Below are 15,579 nucleotides of genomic sequence, written 5' to 3'. Positions count from 1 at the left end.
CCAAAGGTTATAATCCTAATCCATCTGAGGTGTTTACAGACTGAAACTGTTTGCCATGTCATGCCTGTCCAGTACCCTTTGCAAAATATATTTATTATTTGAGCCTAATTCCTTGCAACTTTGTGTCTATATCAACAAACCACCCTCCAAATGTCTCTGCCTGGCCCCACTGTTGGTATTTCCAGCCAAGGGGTGCCAATAAAATAGATGTCCTATGAATAAACAAAGAACATTAAACTCCAGGGCTTTCAGCAAAGACAGTTTAACCTGCACTTAGCCCACTTACTCTGTTTTAGAAAATAACTGTTATAATGATAAGTCTAGGTGGTATCAAGGAGGTAATGTGGCCCAGTAAGTAAAGCAAACTATGGTAGGCTAAGGACTCACTTGATTTGCTGAAGGGGAAAAAGATTTGGAAAACAATTGAGTTTATCTGTGCTAAGTAAATAAAGGCTATGCATTGAGAATGATAGACAATATATTTTTAATGGATACAGTTCAAAAAATCCCTGGAATCTTCCCCTTCGTTAAGTCAGAATAGGATTTGCAGTGTTGTAACACACAGGTATCTGAATCTCAAGTGAGTTTTGAGATAGTCATTGTACCTGACACCTGAGCACAACAACAAGTCCCAGTGGGCTTCCAGAAATCCTACCGCTTGTTACAGAGAATGTGTTCCAGCTCCTTGTGCATAACTGACCTCTCCTTTTACTCATTAGTAGTAATGTAGGGTTTTCCAGCAGCAACATGATACTCTATGACTTTCTCACGTTGGTATTAGGGATAGGGTTACCAACCCAGGGCTCTTTTTTCACTCACAATCTGCAAACTTTACTGACTGCCAAACTTTTTGCTGACACATTTTTACTGATATATGTCTTACATAATGCAGCTCTTCTGCCAAGCCCCAGTTAGAAGGGGTGGGTTCAAATTTAGGGGTTTAACACCAACCTTAATAAAAAATAAAAGAGCTTGATTGTAAGTAAAAAGTTTTTTTTCTTGGGTTGGCAACCCTGCTTGATTGCAGCGATAGTTTTACAGTGTTGCTCCCTGCCCCCCACCAGAGGTCCTCTACTCATCCCTACACCTTGATGTCCCTGACTGCACTCTGAACCATGCTGTCTCCCCAGTCAACCCCTGGTAGCCCCATTTCCCCCTGCCCCAGCATGCAGTCCCAAAGAAACCTACCTGCTACCCAGCAGTTTTACAGGCAGCCTGGGATGCTGCTGAGCTACACATGGCTGAGACATCTATGAATCTATGAATGAATCTATGAGACAGTGCTCCCTTCAGAGTGCTGTGCACCTGCTCAGATACCAGGTAGTGCTGCTGTTCTCTGTCAAAGTTTCAGTAAAGCAGCAGCTGCTTATATTTCTACTGATGGCTAAAGGGGTTTTTTGGACTTTACTGACAAGCTATTTTTAGCCTGATTTTTTTTACTGCCATTCTGTAAATTTACTGATAGTTGGCAACCCTGTTCTGGAAAAGCAAAGGAACTGCAATCAACAGAAGGACTTTATTTAATTTTTTTAAATATCAGTTACAGGAAAATAAACATTTGGATCTAGTGACTCAAATGGGAAATTTTGCCCACTAACCCATAGTTAAAATTCACTGAAGCAGCTGGTTGAAAAAAATCCCCACACTAATAATTTTGAATTGTTTCTATGATTCCTACCAGGCCTTCCAGGCAACCCAGGTCAACCAGGAATTAAAGGTAGGTCAGGATTCAAATCAGATTCCCTTATTCTGCACTTCTCATTGGTGACTATTTTCTTCTCTGATGAACAGTACCTGGATCAACACTGTCACCTAGTGGTTTCCAAAAAGAAACAAAAGAACTATAACAAAAGTCTTCCTGGGCAAGTAAAAACCCAGGCTCTTCTCACTGCAAAGCCCCCTCTGAAATGTGCTTATTAGACCCAACTCTGCTCTGAGATACAAGAGCACAAGCCCTGGTGACTTCAGTGCTACTTATGCACATATCTATATGATCAGTATTGGGCTGACTGACTATTCTGTCTCATTTCAAAAGCTGATTAGAGAATATTACTGGGATAGCTGAGTTCTCTCTTTCTGACTTTCTTCCCCAGATGGCCTCCTGTGCATATAATTATTCTAACAAGGGATCAAGGGAAATGAAGATAGAAACCAAAGTCTTTAAAAGCATATTAAAACTGTTTTATTGATCTATTAATTGTTCCCCTGAAGAAATAAGCTTTTCTTTTCTCTCTCTTTCCTAGGTGAACCTGGAGCTCCAGGCAGAATTATCAATGGAGGTACGTACTGTACTGTGACGTGATGGCAGGCAGTGCCAATTTTTGATGTTTTTCTTCAGCTTGTATTATTCCTCCTAAATTCATGTTTCCGGGTACTGTGCCAGGTCTCCATGTGCTTTTATCTTGGAAGTCTCTTGTGAGCATACCTACCATGCAGCTAGTAAAAATATCCATTACAAATAGAATGCTGTGCACATTCACTCCTCTTCTGTTACAAACTGTCTGTGTTTGTATTTCAGGGGATTCCTCAACTATTGCCCTTCCTGGCCCCGCAGGGCCTCCAGGCCCAGCTGGACCCCAAGGCCCACCAGGTGCCCCAGGTAAGAAAACCCAGTTCCTTCATTACAGTTCCTACATGCAACCTGCATCTTTGCTCATCATTATTTATCATGAACTGTGCTTGAGGTGGTTTGAAATACTGGGGAAGACCTAGTCCTTAACATGCAAAAAATGTAAGTAGTTCGATGTAAAATTCTGACCCATTCACATTTACCTCTGTGCAAAAAGGAGCACAAAACAGAATAGGAACTTGCTGCTTCTTTGAGCATTAGGTAAACCTCTTTCCATTTCAGGAGAGTGAGAGTACCTGATTCGATCCCCACAGCTTTGTTTAGAAGCCCAAAACAGGAGGGGAGAGTTATGCTCCTGTTCTGACTGGGGGTGGAGTTGATCTTAAGACAAGAGAAATGTCAACCTTGGCAGCTTTCAAATCCAAACCCCAGCTTCACACCAACTCAGCCCCAGACCCAAATTCTTCCTAACCTTCATTCCCAATATAGATGCCTCCCACCAGCAGATTCTCATGTCACATCCTTGCCCCAGATCTTTACCTCTTTGGCTTCAGTGACATTAATCGTGAACTACACCAGGGGAAGTGAGAGAAGAATCAAGCCTATGGTCTTTTTATTGTCCTCAGTACTAGTGTGGCTGCTTCCCTTTTTAACAGGATATGCTCTTTATTTGCCAGGTGACGGGTTGGAAACTGTTTCTCTTGGACCTCTAGTAATGTATAAAATGTTGACTAATTTGCATCCCATCATGGTTTAATTTACTTGTGCAGAAAATATAGTATTTGATGTTCTCAGCTCTTTAAAAGAGCTATTGATTCTCGCCTGCCACTGTAAAATACAGCCAGAGAAATCTAATGCTACCGCTTGTTGTTTTCCCTTTGAAACCAGGTCCTGCTGGACCAGCTGGTCTCCCTGGACAGCAAGGTATGGTGTACAGCCTGCTTAGCCCTCTGTCTACCTCTCTATGAACTGAATTCACTAGCATCCTCCTTTTCAAAAAGATCTCTCATCTTCTCTCCTTGTATCTTTACCTCTTGCCTAGTTTCTTTCTATTTGTGTGCATATCTCTTCAGTTCATCTCATTTTGCTGTATGCTCAGCTCTAATTGATTTTTTTTTGTGAAGGAATTCCCATTTTTTCATTTTCCCTCTCTAGAATAAAGGGGCTGAGGAACAGCCATTCCATGTGAAAGCTATAGCTGTAGATACTGCAGTTATTATTTTAGGTAGGGAATAGGTGTAGTCACACCTGACAGTCAAAGCTGGTTTTCTGTTACATGAAACTTGGTCTTGATTTAGAGGTCTTGTGGTACAATAAGGTGGGAAACAGAGACAGACCTTGAACTGAGATTGAAGACAGTGGGAAACTGTACAGTAATGTCCAGATTTGGACAAATATACATCAAGGACTGAGCTTGTGTGACCCAGTCTATTTATGATTCATAATAGAAGATAAAACCTGATTCCATCTCAGATGGGAATTTAAAGCTTGGCTCACTAGCCAACAGGCCTACAGGCCTCTAATAGGACACTGCCCACCTTTTATCAGCTAAATAACCCACTCTCTCTCTGTTCCCAACACAGGTCCACGTGGTGAGGCAGGGATCACAAGTGAAGCCTTTGTGGAAACTATCAAAGCAGAAGTTGCATCTCAAGGTAAGAAGAGCTGCTTTTTCAGTCCTGTGTTTGAAGCTTGAGGAGATAAGACGTGTTGCAAATCTCACTGACAACCAGTGGAGCGTCTCCTTCAGCTTAAGATGTCTTATCTCAGAATGATGTAGAGCAGAGGTGTCAGACTCACCGGGCACCCAGGCTGGATCTGGGCAGGGTGGCAGTGGAGGGAGCAGCAGCAGCAGCCACCACAGGGGTTAGTGCAGCTGTTGCTTGCCCCGCTGCCAACATCATTCCCCAAAGGGGCTCTGTAGCCCAAATTTTGGGGGCAGACCCTTCCCCAAATTCTCAGCCCCTCTAGAAGCCCTGTGGGCTGGATCCAGCCATAGACCATACATCTGACACACCTGTTATAGGACAAGTGTGCATATGAGTTAGTTGAGGATCACAGAATCTGCATAATGATGATGTCACCTATCTGTTTTATACCTCACTTTTAATCAGAAGATCTCAAAGCACTTTATAACGGAGGCCACTTCCATTATCACAGAAGGGGAAACTGACTTACTCAATTCACCCAGTATGAAAGCTGGGAATAGAACGCAGGTCTCTTCTGTCCTCGTCCACTGAGCTGTCAATTAGGTGGCATCACTGCCTGTTTAAAGCATGGTCACTCTGTACTAATAACAACAGTGCTGCTAAATCACCTGAAAAAGAAGTAACCCCCTTAAAATGCCATGTAATTTTGGTGGAGGGAAGAGAGCCAGCACCTCCAAGTTATTAGAAGGCAATACAGGAGAAAAATAAATGTCTTTCAAGGCAGAAATGGCAGAACAAGGAAGGACCAATTTGACAGTATGCCTTGGGGAAAAAAAAGTCACCTTGCTTTCTGTAATACAAAACATCCACTGCACCCATTTATAAGTTACTGGATTGTTCTTCTCTACTCTGACAAGATTTTGTAATTATATCTACAACCCTGACCAGAGACGGATTGAAACGACATGTGGTCCTGACCAAATTTCCCCTGTGTAAATACTACATCTGGAGGAATTTGTGTCTGAAACAGAGCAGGTGCCAAGTTCTAGCTCTTTAGCATGGGCTGAGGGACAGGCCTGGATATCTGAATACTCCTGGCTTTGGATTTGTGTGTCAGCTTTGAGGCTGAGGTCCTGCTCTAATCAAGACTCTGCAAGGCCTAGTTTCATCAGAGAGTGGCTTCCTGATCATCTTATTAAAAAATTCACCCCCCCTGAAAAAATCCTTTCTTTCCTGGAAATGTCTCCCATGACCCCAACAACATTGGCTCCTCCCAGATTTCCCCACTTTTGCCAAAGACTGTTTCCCGCCTGACAATCTTGTCTACTCCAGCCCACCTGCACTGGCCTCTGTGCCACGTTCTCCCCACAGGACACCAGCCAGGCCTGTCCCAACCTTGTCCTCTCCGAATCTTGTTTGTGTCCTTTGATCCATGTGGATCCTACCTGAAGCCACCCCTAGGCCTCAAAGCCTCCATTAGCACCATAACAACAGTATTTCCACAGCAATATATATATATCTATATATATATTTATCTCTATATATAGATAGATATTTGTTTATATATATCTCTATATATATAATATAGTATAATATTATCCATCAATCTCTCTCTCTCTCTCTCTCTATATATATATATATATATATCAATATATATTTGTTTCTGTCTCCTTTTTACAGTATTGACAAGTGCAGGAGAACGATTTGGGCTTCCCGGTCCTCCAGGCCCTCCTGGCCCCCCAGGTAGGTATTATCTTAGTGTGTCTCATACAGAGCAGACAGCCAGAATAAGCAATTTCCAGATTATGCATTTTCTGTATAAATGTTTCATGCTCTGATTGTTTCATTTGCCAGGTGCTTCTATTCAGGGACCAGCTGGACCTCGCGGTCCTCCAGGTAAGAGCTCATTTCCCTGGAGAGTGGAAGGATTTTTCAGTCCATTTATCATGTATCCAATTTGGTGGGTAACTCAACCCAGGGGTGACATCTTGACCCATATTAAATCAGCAGGAGTTTTGATGCTGGTTTCATTGGAGCAAGGGTTTCACCACATGTGCTCCCACTGATGTACTTCACTATAAGTGGAGTTTCATTGCAGCAGGAGAGGAGCTGTCTGGTGAACATACCCTACACCCTGTGCTGCTGTGTGGCGCTGACACCTGGGGCCTAACGGTAGCTGAGGTAGAGAGCCAGGCATGGCAAGGGTACACTAGCCAGAAAAGTCATGTTTTTACTTTAAAAGGGCTCTAGCTCCCCTTCAGTCCCAACTAGAAGCAACCGCAGCAAATTTTGTCCTGTCTTCCTTAATGGCCCCGCATTGTCTGTCCCTGGCTCCTCTGTGCTCCCTGCTCATTAGTGAGAATGTCTCCTTATTCTCTTTCAGTGGGATAGTGGTGAATCCTTTTAGCCAGAGCAGGGAAGAAGGGAGGTGTGATGTGCAGCACTACATTACTTGGTAGACAACCCTTTCTTCAGCCCTGGCCAATTAGCAGAGTGGGTCCAGTTAGTAGCAGACTGAAACATCTCCACTTGAGGAGGGAAGCCCCACTCTGCAAGAACTAAAAAGTCCTCTGGAATGCACTGAGGCCACCTGGGCTTTTTATTCTACATCCCTATAATGACAAATATCATGAGAGATGGTAACTAACAGGGGTAGATGTGTATTGAGGACATAGTAAATTCAGGCCCTATTTGGAAATCCAGTGACCCTGCACTTTGCTCTGTTGATTGGTCCTGACTCCCCTCTAAGGTCTGTTAATGTTTCTCTCCTGTAGGAGAAGGACTTCCCGGCCCACGGGGCCCACCAGGAGAACCAGGGTCTTTTGTGCCCACATCAGGTAGGTTCCCAAGCCAGATCATATGCTGGATCATTCGAGAAATTGTTCCTCCACGGTTCACATGAGCCCACTGCAACCGTGGTGGTAGGAGGTTGTCAGTGGGGGTAATGTCTCAGCATCTATTAAACAACCTTTTTGTTTTAATTACAGAAACATTCTTCTCAGGCCCACCTGGCCCACCAGGACCAAAGGGAGAACAGGGTGAGTGTCTCCCCCCCATCAGGGATTGGGGCTCTCATTGAGGGTGATCTCTCTGAGCTGCCAGAGAAATGCTTCAGAAACAAGCCCATGGGCTGAAAAGCAGTGAGGGAGCAATGTGAGGTACAGACCATCTTTCTGACTGGTGTTTGTGCTGCACCCAGTGCAATGGGTCCTGGTCTTTGAGCATGGTTCCTAGGCACTCTTGCAGAACAAATCAATAATCATAATAAACTGGATTTCCTCCTGAATCCACAGTAGCTATTAGACTCCAGTTCTTGATCCAGGACACACACAACATTTAGACCCAGGTTTAAAGTATGATAGTGAGGGATGTTTAGAAAAGAGCATCAATTCAGAGTATCCAGAAGAAGGTCCACTTCCAAACTGTGGCTTTCAGAATGGGTGCCGGTTGCTATTTGGGAAGGCTTGCTGTTTTGGTCAGATCTATTTCTCTTCTGCTTTAACGTTAGTCGTTCCACACCTTGGGTTTCTGTTGCTGACATTGTGAGGGGTAGTGACATCTTCCTGTCACTTTGCTATCCTGCATGGAGCTCTCAGACTCAGCGGAGGCCTGGCGGTTAGATGCAGATCTGTTATATATAAACAGTCGTTCAGCAAGACAGCAGCTGCTTAGATTTTCAGGAGGGGAGGGAATGTGCTCCTTGGGCTGGACTAAAATACCCATTTCAGCCCTGGGAACCAGATGCCTCAATGTTATATTGCATGCTTGACAACGGCCGGGGGGAGAAGCAGTTCCAGTGAGACAGTACTAATGATCTGTATGTGCTCTCCTGTTTGCAGGTGAACGAGGACCACGTGGATTCACAGGTAAATAAGATTCCACAGTAGCTTGTCTGCACTGTCTTGCAGCCACAGGCATGTGTAACTGGTCCTCTCTGTGTGTGTTTCCTCTAGGTGAACCAGGTCAGCCTGGCCTTCCAGGATACTCTTCAGGTCTGTCGCACACACTTCCCTTCTCTGTTCCCATTGCTCTTGTCATTCAGCTGAAAACTGGAGGGGAAATTCTGGCTCCACTGGACTTAATGCCAGTGAGGTCAGGATCCCCCCGAGCTGTCCCTGCTTGCACGGTTCTGACTCTTCTTCCTGATGTTCTCGTTGGGCAGGTGTGGATATTGGTATGCAGGGACCTCCGGGCCCACCTGGACCCAAAGGAGACAAAGGTTGGTGAAAAGCAAACTGTCCTTTTTCCCCCTCTGCAAGGCATAAACCTGCAGGTGTGCACCATCAAGACTCTCACAGAGACTGGTGGGCTGGGCGGTTGGCTCCTCCCGGTGCTCGTGGGCTGGTGCAGGGGGGAGCCATAGCCCAGTCTCCTTCTGGCTTTCACTACACCAGTGGCCTAGTGAGTGCACTGTCCTCATCACAGGGATTGGAGAAAACTGGTAGGTTTTCTCCTTCCACTCCAGCCTCCACCATCAGGCACCACAGTTGGGACTGAATCAACGTGAGGACTGGGAGGCTTTGTCTGGTGGCACTGGCATGATCCAAAGTCTCATCCATGCTACAATGATATCTCTTTTGTTTCTAGGTGACGCTGGTATCCCAGGAGCTCCGGGCATCCCTGGACTGGGTTATGTAGGTAAGGGAGAGGCAATGTAGGGATTGGACTGTAGCTGATCCATTGTATCTAGAAATGCTGACACGGACGAGGCACTTTCCAAAAGTTCCAGAGGATTTGGCTGTGCTGACCACACTGAAAGCCAGTAGTGCTTGTCCTCTGTATCCCTTAGGGAGATTTGAAAATCCCCTGCAAAATGCACCATTGCAGAATTACAAGTTGACATTTTCTGCACCAAAAGTCATTTAGGGATGTGTTACATGGGAAAACAATCTGAATTAACTTTTTAAAGTGGATTAAACCCTATTGTGAGCACTGTCATTCAGAACTAAAGTGACCTTAATTTACTTCTAAGGTGAATTATGTTAAACCAATAGAAGGCTGTTTTAATGCTGAATACGAGTATCTACACAGAAGTTTAACAGAGTTCAACTCATCTATTTTTGTTTGTTTTGATTAATTAGCCTCAGTGTCTCTCCCCCGGATGGACAAATGCTTTATGTCTCTGTGCTGCAGTTCCACATCTGTGAACTAGGAATAAAAGCACTGTCCTACCCACTCCAGTAAGATAAATGCCTTAAGGATTGTCAAGTGCCCCAGTGCTATTCTAATGGGGACCACAAAAGCACCTAAAATAGATTTTCAGCATCGCATGTAGCAGCAGACACTCCCTCCAGCTGCATTAGGTGGAAAACTATGACCTGGAGGCCAGGTCCGTGTCAGCCTGGTTAGGAGGTTTATGAGGGTTCCTTCTCACCCATCCCAGCCATCTATGGTCGTAGTCTGACTGCCTAAACCCTGGAAGGAGGGATCCAGGACAGTCCTTAGTGGTCCCTGGTGTGTCACTGGCTGCTAATAGCCTCTGGCCTTTGTTATTTCTTTAGATGAATATTCAAGACAAGGTCAAGGTCTTCCTGGTCCTCCGGGCCCACCAGGTCCCCCAGGCCCTGTTGGAGGCTCAGCGCAAGAGGTTCAACAGTATGTCGCCGAGTACCTGCAGAGTGAGTACAAACCAGCTTTGTCACGGGCCAGATACTTTTGCCACTCCCAGGTCTCCCACCCCTGCGGTCCCTGTGCTGTCACAGGGCTGAAATTATTCACGTCTCCAGTATGGGTAGGCAAGGCAGACTAAACAGGACCCAGGTCCGCTGGGGCTCCGACTCCCCTCTCCCATCCTTTCCGGGTGGGATCCCACTTCCATTCCTGAGCCTCTGAGAATCCTTCCATGCAGGGTAACATCTTATAGGCAGCCCCTACGCTCCCCCAACCCCGCAGTTGTTACGTTACTGGCCTGAGCTTTATCCACGAGTGAAGCTCCTGTGGAGCTTGTTTCCCAAGGATCCTGCCAAAGGCCTCCCATGCTGGCTGGCGGCATTGTATCTCATGGGCAGGGTGAGTCCCAGGGGTGAGGGTAAGCACGTGTTGTGTGATAGTCCTCAGATAGTACAGGATGCCTGAGTCATGCAACATCCACCCCAGCAAGCTTTCCTGAGGCGTGTCCCATGGCATCTCTCCTCAGGTCACGTTCTCACTTCCATGACTTGGCTGTGTCCTTTCTTCCTCATTAGGTGACAGCATGAGGCATTATCTGATTGGACCTCAGGGCCCACCGGGACCCCCAGGACAACCGGGAATGATCATCACTGGTAGTGGAGACACCTTGGACTATGCAGAGCTGGCCCAGCGGGTCATGGCCTACATACAAAGTAAGGGCCACATTCCTGCATACCTGGGCTCCATGTCTAAATCTGTTCTTGGCTGAATCTGTGCAGTACCCTTTTGAAACCCAGTGTGACCAGGAGCAAACTGTAATCCCTGATGAGCCCAGTGCTGGAAGAAGACTGGTCTTCAGCATGATTATAAATTGTCCTGCAGTGTCATCACTTTGTGAAGCTTTGCAAGAAGTAGGGGGTTACTCATTAGGAGCAAAGGCAGCGGAATCAAGTACTCTCTGTCATGTCTCTGGTTGGCATTAGCAGCCATTGTTGCTTCCTTACAGTAGCCTCACCTTGAACACCGCCCACTCACTCCCCTGAGCTTCCAGGGAGCCAAATGGGAGTTAATTCAGCACTGTAATCTATGGGCTGGCAACTTCCCTGCTCAGCATGTGAGCAACAACACTGCCTTCTGCTCACTGGAGGCAGAACGTCTGTGCCTGTTTGCTCCAGTGAGCTAGAGGTTTGCAGAGAGACAGGAGCCCCTGTTCCTTAGCCCCTCATACAGAAGCTTGCCCATGTCATAGATGCTGAGGCCTAGGTTTTCCACACTGAAGGCTGTTCCTTTGCTGACCTCATGGGGACAATATTTACCCACGGAGCAGGCTGTGTACAAAGCCTTTCCCACTACAATCCTTTAAAGCAGTGCCCCTGGGTTTACTTTGCTGCAGCCAGGCGCATGAACCAGTTTCCTGTATGCTTGCTGGCCTTTGACTCCCAGTTGAGCCTGTGTGGCATTAAACCTTTCTATTCTCCAGGTTACAGCTACGAGTCCACTGCTTTGTCCACCTTATTCAAAGCTTCCTTTTCTTATGAAGATCTCCTGGCCATGCTGCAGAGTAAGTGCTCTACACGGTAACAGGACGGGGCCCTTTTCATTCCCACTTGGTTCTGTCTCGAGAAAGCTGAGGCACCAAGCCACTGGCATCAGACTGATGTTATCCTGTTTGCAAGGGTCACTGACACCAGCTGCCTCAGAGGATGGCGGTGCTCCCAGGCAGTCTGCCCCTATGGATGATTTCCTTTTAAGCCCAAACATTTAGAGCTTGACTCACGCCCTGAATCTGGTTTAAACCCCTTCCAGAAGCTCCTGTCTTGGGGCTTCTTTATCTATAAAGCCCCCAAGCAAAACTGCAGAGTTTTGCCTGCTGCATGTATAAGCTCTCCTTGCATCCTCCATAAGGATCGAAGGGGACCCCAGGGCAGGGCTGCACAGTTGGTTCAAATCTCAGTGACAGCTGGCAATGGCAGCACGCTCTGCTTCTGGCTGAGCAGCCGAGTCCTGGGAAAGAATCACTTGGCCTCTCCGTCCTTGAGTCATCCCAGCTGGAACAGCCATATGAGGAGCAGGAGCAGGAGCAGGTGCTGGGCTGAGCATTTCTGGCAAGAACTGAGTGGCAGAGGAAGTGAACTCAGGCTGCTAAAGAGCGAGGAGGGGTGCACGCACCCTGCAGGCTGAGCTCTCTCCACACCCCAGGGGCTCTGCACATCCTCCTACCCTGTATGCACCCTGCCATCACTCCTTTATTTTGGGGACTCCCTGTAATTCTCCGCTCCCCCCTTGCCAGGGGCTCAGAGCACCCCTTTTCTCATGTCCTCTCATACCAGGGTCCCCATTTTCCCTCTATGTCAACACATCTCTGTGCAGCTCACATCCCTCCCATGTCTCCTTTCACCCCAGACCATGGGCTCTCTCTGCTTCCATCTCCTCATAGAAGGGTTCCCAATTCCCAGTCCCCAGGAGTCCTGTGTGCTCCACCCCATCCAGGAGCTGTCGGCCTGCCCACACACACCGTTTTTATCATCTGGGAGGTAGCTCTACATGGAAGGATGAGCAGGAGGTGTCAATGGGTGCCAAAAACCAGGTGTTTGATCAGTAGACCATTGCAGGGATGCTCTAAATTTTGGCTTTGCTAATTGGCTACCAGGGGACTCCTGTTTCCTTCTCTCCTTTCCCCACCCATTTTGATGTGCCAACTTCCCCAAGTCTGCAGGGTTCTGGCGATAGATACCCAGAAGATTCCTGAGAATCTGGACTCACTCAAAGGAGGCATTCCTAACCTCTGGCATCAGACACAGCCATGCCACTGAGCCAAGAGAAAAGTCTATGCAGCCTCAGCTAGTTATTTACAAAGGAACCTATTAGGGTCCTGAAGAAATAGGTCAGCCTGCCTGCAGAGCAGAGTGCTATGCTAGCAAAAAGGGCCATGTCTACACCATGGGGCCAGTGTGCTCCCATTGAGATGGCCTTATACATGCCCCACAGATATGCTCCAAACTTGGGAACACATCAGTGAAAACAGTCCAGGGTGCCCAGCCGTTCGCCAACCTTAGTCCCTGGACTTCAAGAGAGTGGCCGCTTGTAACAACCCTGGAGCAGCTTCACCAGGGTTGGGAGAAGGTGGCTAGGGTGTGCCCCAGGGCATGCTGCAGGCCATACCTCCTCCTCCTCGGGGTTCAGGCTCTGCGAGGTGTCCCTCCTCCTTTATTAACATCCCAACCTGTGTGTATGGAGGCACTGCCAGCAGGCTGTGATGACCCAGTAGGCAGCTCTTCTGCATCCTTTAGAAGGCACCAGCAGCAGAGGGACTTAGAAGATGCCTTTTCCTTTTCTTTGCAGAAAAAGAAGTTCGCCAGTATCTAATTGGACTTCAGGGTTCCTCAGGAGAAAACAGCTTGGCAGTGTCCCTGGACTATGATGATTTGGCCAGGCGGGTTATCAGCTACTTGACAAGTAAGCGTGTGCTTCTCTCTGCTCCCACATGGCCTGACCAGAGAGCTGACAGCCAGTCGACTCCATGAATTAGCCAGTCGACTCCATGTGTCATGTAGCTGTAGAGGCTTTCTGAATAGCCCCCATAGCTCTGAACACTGGTTCTCATCATTGCTAAATGGTTCTGCTTCCCTAGACTCTGGGATCAGCATTGGGCTTCCTGGACCACCAGGCCCACCAGGGCCCCCAGGATTGTCTGGCACCTCTTATGATGAGATTGCGGCTTGGCTCCGAGGTAAGCCTCTCCCAAGGTCTCCACTGGGACCTGCAGGCTCAGTCATCCTAATAGTCCTATTCCCAGTATGTGAGGGTAATGCAACCTTGTCTAGGCTGTACGAAAGCTTCTCTTCCCTAACCATCATCTGCATAGCACTGTCCCAGCTGTCATCAGGATGAAGCCTTTGTAAGCCTCTGATCTGTTCTGCTCTGATCATTGGCTGCTGCTGCAATGAATGCATGGCATGAGCTTCCCATCCCTCAGACACCAGTCAAGGGTTTCACAGACCCCGGGTTCCCTCCTCTGGGCTGCTCTGCCGCTGACTACTCTGTCTGCTGCTGTGCAGAACGGCAAGTCAGGGAGAGCTGAGAAACTTGAGAGATCATCTTCAGTTTCCTGTAAAATGATGGACTATGTGTGATATAAAGGAGCCTCAGATGCCCCAGGCCTCTGTCCTCTGTCTTGCATTGGTATCCACCGCATAGACTGCGGCTGTTCAGAGTCCCAGCAAGATCCTCATGCAGAAGACTGGCCCCTCCAAGTCCTTGTTCGTAGATTCTTCATACCTGTGTTGAACCTGACACAGAGCAAGAAACTTCCTGAGCAGCTGCTGTTTGCAGAGACCTGAACATCAGGGGAGAGGAGCTTTGGTTGCAGGGCCAAGAACCGTCAGCTAACTCCTGCTCTTCTGTTGCACTTTCAGACTCCAAGTTTAATGGCATCGTTGGACCTCCAGGCCCCCCAGGCCCTCCAGGACTTCAAGGGCCCGCAGGCCGCTCGGGCAGCTCGCTCGAGGAAGTCGTCAGCTACCTACAAAGTAAGGAGCTCTCACTTCTGGCTGGTGGCTGGGAAAAGGGCCAGCAGGAGGAGTGACATTCACCCCAGAGGCAGCAGGGAGATTTCACATGAATAGGATCAAGTTCTGGAGCAGCTCGAACATCTCTGTGTTTGTTTGGTGCAAAGGGTGGGCGAGCTGGGCTGCAAATCTCTGAACTTTCCCAAACCCGTGTCATTTCCGTGTCCTCTCTCACTGATAAATGTGCTGTCTCCCCTTTCCACCTCTTCAAGGCATAGGATACACCTCCAATTCTGGACTCCCGGGACCACCAGGACCTCCAGGACCCCCGGGTCCCCCGACTTTCTCTGGGACTGACATCGTTTCCTATGCTAGTGTTGCTCAGAATGATGAATTCAGGAGTGAGCTGATCAAATTCATAACCAGTAAGGAGCCTGTATCTGTCAATGTAATCCCCCCACCCATCCACTCTGCTTCCTGCTGCCCATGGTGGGCAAGACTCAACCAGGACTTCCTGTCCAGGATTCACTCTGGGTGGCATTTGCTGCAAAGACGAGGCTCCATTTACCACCCTTCTATGGTTGAAGCAGGGTTTAAATGGGGAATCTTGCAGCAGCCTCCTTCCCTGGGGTGCATTTCACCCTGCAGGCCTCGCATGCATGAGGCTGCAGGGCAAGTGCAGCACATTGGGATCCTGGGGTGCAAACTCTGGAGAGATGACAGGGTTTCCTGCAGTTGTACTGAAAGGGGGACTCATAGTGAGGCTTCTCCAATCCCCTTCTTTGTGGAGGAGGCATGCTGTCTAATGAGCACCTTCCTGACAGCTGGGGTATACAGCTAAAGAATTGGGAAAGCAGCATCCCCAGCCCTGGCACATCACTTTTTGCCTCTAATTTGAGGAGCTGCCATCTTGGGAAGCCCGTATCCAGGGCTGGAAAGGCTGGATCATGCTGAGGTCCTGAGCACTTTCTGCCTCCCTGGGCTCCAAGAGCGGTCTGGGTGCTCAGCACCTCTTAAACTGACTGGGTGGGTTTCTGGAGCTGGTCACCCAAGGTCCCAGGGTCTTGGGCTCTGTGCTTTGGTTCCCCATCAGCAGATGGCAAAGCTAATGCTTCTTGCCTCTGTCCTGTGCCTGGGTGAGTGCTGGGGCAGTGCCCAGCGGACAGAGAGCTCAGGTGATTCATAGATGCTAGGGTCAGAAGGGACCTCAATAGATCATCGAGTCCGACCCCCTGCATAGACA

At 48.0% G+C, this 15,579-nt stretch overlaps 1 protein-coding gene across 1 annotated transcript in view; it reads left to right on the top strand.

The window, feature by feature from the left end:
- Window positions 1-15,579, top strand: part of COL17A1 (collagen type XVII alpha 1 chain) — a 58,017-nt gene that overhangs the window by 36,101 nt on the left and 6,337 nt on the right. Inside the window, 20 exon segments of the mRNA XM_006021297.2 lie at window positions 1,682-1,717; window positions 2,244-2,279; window positions 2,519-2,599; window positions 3,458-3,493; window positions 4,153-4,224; window positions 5,899-5,961; window positions 6,073-6,114; window positions 6,993-7,055; window positions 7,206-7,256; window positions 8,058-8,084; window positions 8,172-8,210; window positions 8,381-8,437; window positions 8,806-8,856; window positions 9,720-9,836; window positions 10,404-10,541; window positions 11,309-11,389; window positions 13,171-13,284; window positions 13,460-13,558; window positions 14,244-14,357; window positions 14,609-14,761. Of these exon segments, the coding sequence (XP_006021359.2) occupies window positions 1,682-1,717; window positions 2,244-2,279; window positions 2,519-2,599; window positions 3,458-3,493; window positions 4,153-4,224; window positions 5,899-5,961; window positions 6,073-6,114; window positions 6,993-7,055; window positions 7,206-7,256; window positions 8,058-8,084; window positions 8,172-8,210; window positions 8,381-8,437; window positions 8,806-8,856; window positions 9,720-9,836; window positions 10,404-10,541; window positions 11,309-11,389; window positions 13,171-13,284; window positions 13,460-13,558; window positions 14,244-14,357; window positions 14,609-14,761 (1,470 nt within the window).

This window comes from Alligator sinensis, unplaced genomic scaffold, assembly GCF_000455745.1.
Source record: "Alligator sinensis unplaced genomic scaffold, ASM45574v1 scaffold61_1, whole genome shotgun sequence".
Classification (NCBI taxonomy): domain Eukaryota; kingdom Metazoa; phylum Chordata; order Crocodylia; family Alligatoridae; genus Alligator; species Alligator sinensis.
This window is presented reverse-complemented; position numbering and strand designations above follow the sequence as displayed.